This window comes from Pyrgilauda ruficollis, unplaced genomic scaffold (assembly GCF_017590135.1).
Source record: "Pyrgilauda ruficollis isolate IOZ18807 unplaced genomic scaffold, ASM1759013v1 scaffold170, whole genome shotgun sequence".
In the NCBI taxonomy this organism is placed as follows: domain Eukaryota; kingdom Metazoa; phylum Chordata; class Aves; order Passeriformes; family Passeridae; genus Pyrgilauda; species Pyrgilauda ruficollis.
In genome coordinates this window covers 409,011-418,823 of record NW_024515876.1, presented here as the reverse complement: position 1 = coordinate 418,823, position 9,813 = coordinate 409,011, and the positions used below count along the sequence as shown (strand labels likewise).

Here is a 9,813-nt window from a genome sequence, read left to right as displayed (position 1 = left end):
GTGTCTGTGAGAGAGAGAGAACCAGGCAACAAATGACATTTAAAGGCTGTTATGGTTACAGAGTCAAGTAACTTAGGAAAACAGCATCGATAAATTTAGGTGTAAGTCCAGAATTGTGCATGGTTTTCCCTTTTGTTCCTCAATCCCCAGGCAGGTCTTTTGTGTATGAAGCCCCATTAATGTCCTCTCAAATCTCAGGAAGGCTGTCAGGCTGTGTTTTTGGAGGGATGGCTGTTCACTTCTCAAATAAGCAAGGGCAGAGGTGACCCATGAGTCACAGAAAAGGCAAGGATCTTTTCTGTACACAGCTGCTGACAGGTGAGGACCAGACACACATTCTCCCAAATGTACAAAATCTTACTGCATTCCCAGCTTTGGTATTTTTTTTTTTTTTTAAAAACCCATCTGGACATTAAACCAGTCACTCAGTTTGTGCTTACCAGGGACGTGTTACATCAGTCGGATGCACCATTAACTTTACAGCTCTTCGACAGTGCTATAGGTGTGATGAGTGAGGGATGACAAAGGCTTTAGTCTAACTGTGAAATTTAGCTATTGGATTTATTTATAGCACCTGGCTGAGACGCAGAACCTAATTTTTTTCACCGACACAAAGTTTTTCAGTTAATGAAGTTACTGATGGTAGGAGTGGGTAAAAAACCTGTCACCAACAAAATACATTTCTTCACTTCTTGGGATCAATTTACAGACTTTTCTGGGCTCACAACATTTTCTCACTGATGTGTGTGTATCAGGGTATGTACAGTGCCTAAAGAAGGAAATGGTTAAAGCTAGTTCAGAAAATAAAGTCAGAAGATGGTGGTGGCAAGTGAGGCGAAGGGTATAGGAGCTGAAGTCATAACAGAGCTTCCTTTGTCCTGGTATTTTCTCATCAGGATTAAACTCAGTTAACCCCAAAATCTCCCATGCAACAAGCTTGCTTCTCATTAAGTACAAGGGACAGTGAGACCCAGGGAGATGAGCTCTGCCTGAAAATATTGAACGAGAAACTGAGAGTGAAAAACACCAGTGCCTTCACAATACTTCACCAGCCTGAAGTTTAATCCTTTGACATCTGTAAGGTGGTTTAAAACTCTCCTTTATGGTGATTGACTGCACCCTGCAGATGACACCACGGGAATTTACTGTACTGAAACACGACACCTTAATGAAACAAAAAAAAAATGCCCCTTTCCTTCTAATGCAAGCAACTTTATCTGGTTTTCCCTTCAACCACGTAACATGATTCAGAGATAAGACTCCTGTGGTTGCTAAGTTGCCATGATGGATTTCATTAAGGGGAAAATCATGTCAAGTTTATGTCAGCTTGATGGCAGCTGCTCTTTCAAAATACATCTTAATTATGGGTAAAAATACTAAGCCATAACTTGTGTACTTATTGCAAAAATCGCGGGGTTTTTTTTCAGGGCCATAACTCTAAGCATTAGCTCTTCACTGGGGTTAGCATTTATTTATTTATAGCTTGTATACCATAAGGAAGTAGCTCAGGAAATGCTACTTGATCATATCTATGTTAGTGAACTCCACATTCATCTGCATTTAATTACAGAATCACTGCCAGAATGCCCTAAGTTATGTCTGAGGACAAAAGACAGCTCTGTTTGTGAGACCATCACATGTCACCACTCAGAACTTCTTGAAAATTTGTAGTGACCTTCAGGATGAAGTTTTTTCAGGCCAATATTGACTTTCTCTGCCTGTATGGAGTTTGGTAAACTCAAGATAAGCTTTGTTGTTGTTGTTGTTGTTATTTACAGATGGAAAAAGATTATTTGAATTATAAACCCTACAAGTTTGGGGGGCAGGGAAGAAGGCAGGACCTGGGAAACTAGAAATGGCTCAACTTTAAAATGTTAAAATGATGGGTTTTAGGAGTTTTTCAGTCACAGCAAATTTAAAAACCTAGATGAGAAATAGAGAAGCTGTGTTGGAACTCCTGAGCCTGCAAGTGTGTGTTCACATGTGCCACTACACTCCAGTGCTCCCACTAAACGCTGGCTTATGAAGTTAATCACACACATGAGAGTTTTCAGAACCAAAGCCAGCATTTGGGAAAAACAATGAGTTTTCATGTAAGAAAACACTTCAGTACAGGCTTCAAAGATACTGAGCTCACTGCAACTGCAATAGATGTTTTAGTCACTACCCTGAATTGAGACTATGCTCCTTTTTGAGGCTGAAATGACAAATGCTTTTGACCAGATGACAGAACTCTGATGAATATCCTTGATTCTCTATCTCCCTTGTACAATAGCAGTAATTTTGGGGGTAGATTGCAAAGAAAACGTGCTGTGGTTCTGGTGGCGGAGTGCTTTACCTTTATTCCAGTATTAAAATGTAATGTTATTTAATAGTAGTGACTATTAAGATGCACAATATTGTGACACTGACTGTACCAAGGTGGGTGTTTTGGAAAGGAAAGATGAACACAAGAAGAAGCTGAGGTGTGGGTTTCTTCACAGCTGATTCACGTGGTACCTGAGCATCTATTGATTACCTACTCTTGACAATTAATTAATTGAAATATCAGATCATCACTTGCTGGAGAGGGGATCTTCACACAGAGCATGGGGACACAATATTGATAAGTGGTGAGTAATTGGTCCAGATTGTGTCAGAAATCTGTGGCAGGGCAGGGAACCGAGATGGGGTCTCTGCAGTCCACCACACTGAGCACAAAGTTGTCGCCTCCACTGCAGCACTCGGGTCTAATCACCACCACCACCAAGTGGTCATGCAAATCATTGTGCCCTGACTGAGTAATAAAAGCACCAACCATCCAGAGTTAAGGGGCTTGTGCTCTGTGAAATTACGGGGAAATAAAATCAGGGGGGTTGTGCAAATCACCCCCTTCAGCCAATGGGACTGAAAGAGGCGAAGGGGAAAAAAAAAGTCTATTTGTGCATCAATAACTGCTCTGGGATAGCTGTGTAACTGCAGTACAGGGATAAGGGTGTAACTACAGCAGTTATAACAGTATATACAGTATCCCTGAGCTCCAGTTGTGGTTGTTTTGTGATTTGACTGCAGAACTGCCCAGATGCCTTGATCAATCCCCTATAAAAGGTAATAGTTTTCTTTTGGACTGTGCTTTGGACTCTTCAGCATTACATGCTGGACAAACAGCATCTGGGATCTGGGCTGACTTCCTGCTAGAAACCTCAGTCACGATAGAAGGAAAGCCAATGTATTCAGAAAACACACGGGAAAACCCCGCTGTCCATAAGGCTAAATATAAGTATAAACTCATGTATTTTTGCATGTGCAGTGTTTATGGTTTTTTATTAATTGTACTTGTGTTGGGCTGCTGATGATGGATGGCCACGGGGGCTGCCCCACGCCGGGTGATGTCTCCTTGCCAGCTTCCACCGCCGGGAGACACCACGTTACCGACGGAGGAGGAGGATGAGGATGAGCCTTACTCCCGCTCCGAATCCAAAGGCCACTTGCTACACGGAGAGCGGAGCTTCCCACGTCACAGCCTGCGCTGTGAGGTCCATGGGGCTCCGAGAGATCCACGGACCTGAGAAATCCACGGGGCTCCGAAGGACCCGCGGACCTGAGAAAACCACGGGGCTCCGAGGGATCCATGGACCCGAGGCATCCACGGATCCGATGGACCCAAGGGGTTCCTAGGAACCCATGTGGATGCGAGGGATCCACGGCCCCGAGGGACCCACAGGGCTGCACGGGCTCCATGGACATGAGGGATCCATGGACCCAGTGAACCCAAGAGGCTCTGACAGATCAATGGACCCAAGGGATCCAAAGGTCTCTGAATGACCAATGGACCCAAGGGATCCACGGTGTTCCAAGGGATCCATGGACTGAAGGCATTCACGGAGCCAATGGACCCAAGGGGTTCTGATGGAACCACAGTGCTCTGAGGCATCCATGAACCCGAGGGATCCACGGTCCCGACAGACTCAAGGAGCTCCGAGGGACCCACGGGGCTCTGAGGGACCCACGGACTCGAGGGCTCCACAGGGCTCCAAAGGATCCATGGCCGTGAGGGATCCACGGATCCAATGGACCCAAGGGGCTCCACGGGTCCCACGGGGTTCCGAGAGATCCACGGAGTCGAGGGATCCACAGGCATCCAAGTGATCCATTGACCAGAGGGATCCATAGATCCAACGGACCCAAGAGGCTCCAAGGAATCCCAGGGGCACCGAGGGATCCACGGGGCTCTGCGAGATCCACGGGCTCGAGGGATCCACGGGGTTCCGCGGGACCCGAGGGGCTCCGAGGGATTCGGGGTCCCGAGGGATGCGCGGCGGAACCCAACGGCGCTCGCGGCTGCCGGCAGCCGAGACCACGCCCCCTTCAGGCCACGCCTCTAGGGGCGGCAACAGCGCTGCCGGGAGGCCACGCCCCAACAAAGCCACGCCCCACTGGGCCGCGCGCTTCAAGCCACGCCCCATATGTGTCCCGCCCCATAGCGCCACGCCCCCTCTCTGCGCGCCCAACGAGCGGCAGCAGCGGGGAGGCCACGCCCATCAAGGCCCCGCCCCCTCCCGGCCGTGAGGCGAGGCTCCGCCCCCAGCCCCGCCACGTCTCTCTCGGGCGCCGCTCCCGCTCCCGCTCCCGGTGCTGCTCCCGGTCCCGCCCCGCTCCGCCCCGCCGGGCCATGGCGTTCACGCTCTACTCGCTGCTGCAGGCCTCGCTCCTCATCGTCAATGCCGTGGCCGTGCTGCACGAGGAGCGCTTCCTCCGCCACGGTGAGCTGGGAGGGCCGCCCGGCCTGGGGGGGTGGCCGCGGCCCCCGCCGCCGCTCCCTGCCGATGGGAGCAGCAGCGCGCGGGGGAGGGGTTTGGGAATCGGGGTGCGTTTGGGCTTTAGGGATAAATTCCCGGCCGCTTTCGTCGTACCTTTGTCTCTCTTTTTTTCCTTTTTTTTTTTTTTTTTTTTGTAATTGTCCCTTTTTCCTGTTCATTCTTAACTGTTTCACCGCCCTTCGTGCCGCGCCTCGGAGTGTTTGGTGTCGTATAAAGGTTTAATTTTTCTTGTTGTGCCTGGTTCTTGATGAGATGGCGACTCTCGGTACGTGGGATTCCCGGGGCTGGGCATCCTTGCCCTTCAAAAGAAGCCAAAGCCCTGCAAAACAGAAAATCCACTGACAAAGATCTGCAAAGCCATGGGGGAAAAAAAAAAGGCCAGTGATCCACGGTTCCCATTTCACTGGTGTGGAGAATCCTGACTTCTCCACGTCAGGCTGAGCCAGGATTTTTGGCAGGAGTGCAGAAGGGCATCCCTTTCTCCCGGCTGGATTTGTGTCAAGGGATCTGCTCACTTAGGGTTTGGGCTTTTCTTTTGCTCTCCTGACGAGCAGCTGGAGTTATAAAAGGGAGATGTGGGTCTGGTGGGATGGGTGAAGCCACTTGTCAGCCTCTTGAGACTTGGGAATATAGCTCCAGGCTCATCCCAGTGGGAAGCAGCAGCTGGCAAGGCTGGTGAGAGAGAGGACTCGCCCACCACCCTCAGTTTGGTGCCAGAGAGAGGAGAAAGGGAGAACAAAAATCACTCAAAAGTGATTTTGGCCTCTGGGGAAGGAAACGCACAGCTTGGGCAGTGGAGCTTGGTGTATTGAGAGCTGCTCCTACCCAAAATGGTAAGGGCTGTGACCAGCAGGTCTTAGAAATCCCTGGTCCCATCATGCTGTATCTGGGCATCATAAAACTTCAGGACTTCTGCTGCACTCAGAAAAGTTCCCAGTTTTTTTTCCCTCAAAAGTTCTAGATTTTTTTTTTTTTTTTTTTACAGCAGTCGCAAAAATCATCGCCCCGATTTTGGAATTTGTGCTGGCCGTTTTTCTCTCCTGTGGCCCCTTTCTCAGTGCTGAAGCATCATCACTTCACACCCAGCAATTATTTGCTGTTTTGTTTTCAGTACTACAAACAGGTTGCAGTTGGTTTAGGGTTTATTGTGACAGCTGTTTTATTTTTTAAGCCCAGATGAACTCACCTGTTAGTCTGGGCATGCAGGGAACAGTGATGTATTAAAAAGGTGAGTTTTTTTTTACAGAAACATGGATTTGTCATCGCTTAACGTGAGGTTTAACAGCTTTCAGCCTACTGTATTAAAATATGCTTGTGAAATAAGGCTGATAGGGCTGTCTATCTCTGTTAGTATAAGCTACATTCAGGATAGATTGCTCGTTAAAATTGCAGCATTTGTTGTGTGGTTTTGGGGTTTTCTTCCTAAAGTGTGTGTCTGTTTTTATGTGACCCAGTTGGCTGGGGAAGCGATCAAGGGATTGGAGGATTTGGAGAGGAACCAGGAATTAAAGCACAGTTGACAAACCTCATTCGATCAATACGAACTGTTATGAGAGGTAAGGGCACAGTATTTACTATTATTATTACGATTATGTTGATTGTTATTATTATTATTACAATCTGTAATGTCTTGTTTCTGCACTAATCTATACTTCCTCTGGGCCTGGACTCTCTGTGAGAGGGTGCAGGCCTCACCTAAAGTGCCCTAATTCTGGTAAAAGTGCAAAAACATTCCCTGGCTCTGGCTTGTGTTTCTCCTGCTGACCTTTTGCCTTCCCTTGGAGTTTGGCAGCTGGGAGGAAGTTTGGTGATGAACCAAAGTGTGCAATTAGTGTCAATAACTTTGTCTAAATCCATCTTTGTGGGAAGTACCTGTGAGGGAAGTGTAATTCCGGGGTTTCTGAAAGGCAAGACAGGCTTATTTGCCTCAGAAGATGGGGAGAAAATACACTTAATTTGTAAATTACTGACAGTTCTTCATTATGAAGGACACAAAAATAATTTTGTAGATGATGGTAGAGAGGAAGTAACAAATCTTAACCTGTCTTGCCTACCACTGAGTAAAACCCAAAACATTTATTCTAAAGCACAGTAAAGCCAAGGATATAAGCTGAATTTTAGATAGTTTACTTTCATTTGGAGAAAGAGTTATTTGTGTTGAAGTGAAAACAGATCTAAAGGCTCTGGATTATAGTTAAAACAGGCTGTGGAAAAATATTTCTGCTGTTGCTTTCTACTAATGCCTTTGAGCCTGGATCCTTCCACTGGTTCCAACTTTACACAGGAAAATGAAAAGTATTTCTAAAATTTTCACTGTTTCTGCTCCTTCTCCCAAGGTTATATGAAGTTCTGTCATTTTGTGATGTGGAAAGCAGAATTTTCACTATTAACTTCTCTTTCTTTGCCCCTCTGCAGTGCCATTAATAGCCCTGAACTCCATCACGATTGTTCTCCTCCTGCTGTTCGGCTGAAGACACCCTGTAGAAACCCCTTGGACATCCAAAGAAGCCAGTTGCTGACCACCACTGCTCTGAATTCCCTGGGATCCAGCACGGTTTAGCTGTCAATCTGACATTCAACTTAAAATAATAAAAGACACTGTTTCTATTTATCCCATTTCCTAATGTTCCCTTGCAGTTTCATTAAGCAGGATCACGGGATCAATGCAACAACGCTGCAAACACATTGGACTGTGACCAGTTCTGTTGCTGCCTGTTCATAGTGCTGATTAATTACTAGAGTAAATGTCATAGGATGTTGCAGTGACTGGCAATGGGATGCAGCTTTTAAATGCTTTGTTACTCAGGGATGAATTTCCTTCAGTACACTCTCCAATTTGTTTTTAAATTGAGGAAAACAACAACGTGTTTGTTTTCATTTCAATTGCTACCATGGAACTGTTTAAGAAATATGAATTAGGCTCTGAAAGTGTGTCATAAAGAATACTTGTTATAAAGGTTTGAAGTCCAGCTGTGATATGGAAGGAGATAAAATCAGCTGGGTAAAGTCCCGATTCAGGTTAACATTGAAAGCTGAATTTTCCTGCTTTGATTGGGGATTTTTGTCTTCAAATCAGTATTTCATACTGATGGTAAAGTCAGTAGAAAATGGGTGCAATTGTAGTGCAAAATTAAAAAAAAAATAATTAAAAATTAAGAAAAAAAAAGCTGTACCTAAAGCTGGGTAACTCTGTGTTAACTTTGGGGATATTAGTGATTAGTATTTGTTACTTTTCTGTCAAGAATTGTTATTATACTTTTTAAAATATGTATTAAACTTCTGCGTGGTGATCACTGTGGTCGAAGTGGGGAACTGTTTGTATTCTGAGCTTCCTGGGAAACGTGGGAGGGGAGTACCGTGGGAGGTGAATACCCTGTGCTTTCCAAATGCATTTCTGTGGGAAAAACCCACAAATTTGCAGCCTCTTCTGTTACTGCTCCTTCCCCCCCCCCGCCATCATCATCATCATCACCATAATTTGTTTTATTAGCAGCTTTGAAAGTGCAGCTGTGTGTGTGACTTTGCAGTTCTGCGGAACAGAACGCTCCTAATTGCTCTCCTACCAGTCTAGTCTCAATTAGACTGCTGAGTTAGGTCTGAATTGGAAAAGGTGATTCCCATGTATCTTTATGGAGAAGTTAGAATCCTTTGTCTGTTCCTCTGCTAAATGTTTGACTTTAAAGAGGGGAGGCCAAGGGAAGCTTGGCAGTTTCATTATTTTAAAGCAGCTTAGTCAATCATCTTTTCTCCCGACGTCTTGATGACTAAAGCATATGCTGTTGTATATGAAGAAGAATCTGTAAAACATGTAAATGCCTTTAATGATCGTCAATCACAGGTTTTTGCAGAGTAAAGTACATCCAGGAGGAGAGGTTTATGTTGTTTCCTTTTTTCTTGTGATTTTTGTAAATAAATCCTGAATTTCCAAGCACTCTCTTTCCCACCTCTCTCTCTCTCTCTCTGTGTACAGTGGGGATATCTCAAAACTCTGCTCCATCCTGTTCCACAGTCACCGCTCTTGTATGAAATGTGTAACTTTTTCCTCATCCCTGTGGCACGCGGCAACATCATCTCTGCTGTGGAGCTGTATTTTGGTTTCTGTAGCAAACCCAGCCTGACGTGGCAACGCTGTCCTGAGGCAGAACAGGATCTTCAGGATCCTTAGATTTTAAAACCTGTGGATCTGTTAGGAGTAATTTCTCTGTGTCAGTCAGAGGTGACGAGGGTACAGCCTGGCTGAGCTGTTCTCACAGATCTGTCTTGGGTGGAAACGGGGCAATGTGCCTGTGGAACATTTTGTATCCCTACGAAATTTTATTGGAAAGAAAAGCGGCAGTCGTTGTTTCCGTGGCTGTGGCACTGGGAGCGAGTGCTGAACGATCGGAGGCACAGCGAGTCCGTAACTCCATTTCTGCACCAAAACCTAATTTGTCCTTACTGAAAAAAAAGGCCAGCACTAAAGATTGCAAGCAGCAGCTTTGAAATAAAATGTGTGAAAAGTGATGTTCTCCTTCTTGCTGTGCTTCCAGAGGGGCTGCAGGCACATGGGCAGAGCCAGCTGGGCACGGGCAGGGAGAAGGAGCAGCGGGAATCCCGTGCTGGAGGCAAAACTGGGACGGGCTTCACCTGACAGGTGAAAAATCGGGATTCAAAGTGGGGCAGCAGCCGAGGATCAGGTGTGCAGGGACAGCCGGGGAATAACCACGCTGCTGCCGTCCCCTGGCGTGGCTTACAGCAGTTCTGGAACAGCTCTGTGGATGAAACCACAGAAAACAAGGAATGTGCAAAATAAAGTTATTACATGTCTGTACACCTCAGTAATAGTTGTAAAACTATATATAAAATTCATGCGTTTGTAGATTAAAATTCATGTTACAAAAATATATTTAAACACATATAAACGTGGAATTATAAATATAGGTATAAAATATATTAATATATGGATATAGTAATTGGAGCATAATATAATAATATGTATTATGTTATAACTATGGACATATTATGGATGTAATTT

The 9,813-nt window shown here is 45.7% G+C and overlaps 1 protein-coding gene across 1 annotated transcript; it reads left to right on the top strand.

The window, feature by feature from the left end:
• The first annotated feature begins 4,564 nt into the window (after positions 1 to 4,564).
• Positions 4,565 to 8,097, top strand: IER3IP1 (immediate early response 3 interacting protein 1). Its single transcript, XM_041464135.1, has 3 exons — positions 4,565 to 4,742; positions 6,254 to 6,355; positions 7,215 to 8,097. The coding sequence occupies exons 1-3, from the start codon at positions 4,652 to 4,654 to the stop codon at positions 7,268 to 7,270; spliced, it is 249 nt and encodes an 82-aa protein (XP_041320069.1). The 5' UTR covers positions 4,565 to 4,651; the 3' UTR covers positions 7,271 to 8,097.
• The last annotated feature ends 1,716 nt before the right edge of the window (positions 8,098 to 9,813 follow it).

Coding starts and splice junctions, on each gene's coding strand:
- IER3IP1 (XM_041464135.1), top strand. CDS start 4,652: ATGGCGTTCACGCTCTACTCGCTGCTGCAGGCCTCGCTCCTCATCGTC. Junction 4,743..6,253: donor GGAGCGCTTCCTCCGCCACG/GTGAGCTGGGAG, acceptor TATGTGACCCAG/TTGGCTGGGGAAGCGATCAA. Junction 6,356..7,214: donor AATACGAACTGTTATGAGAG/GTAAGGGCACAG, acceptor GCCCCTCTGCAG/TGCCATTAATAGCCCTGAAC.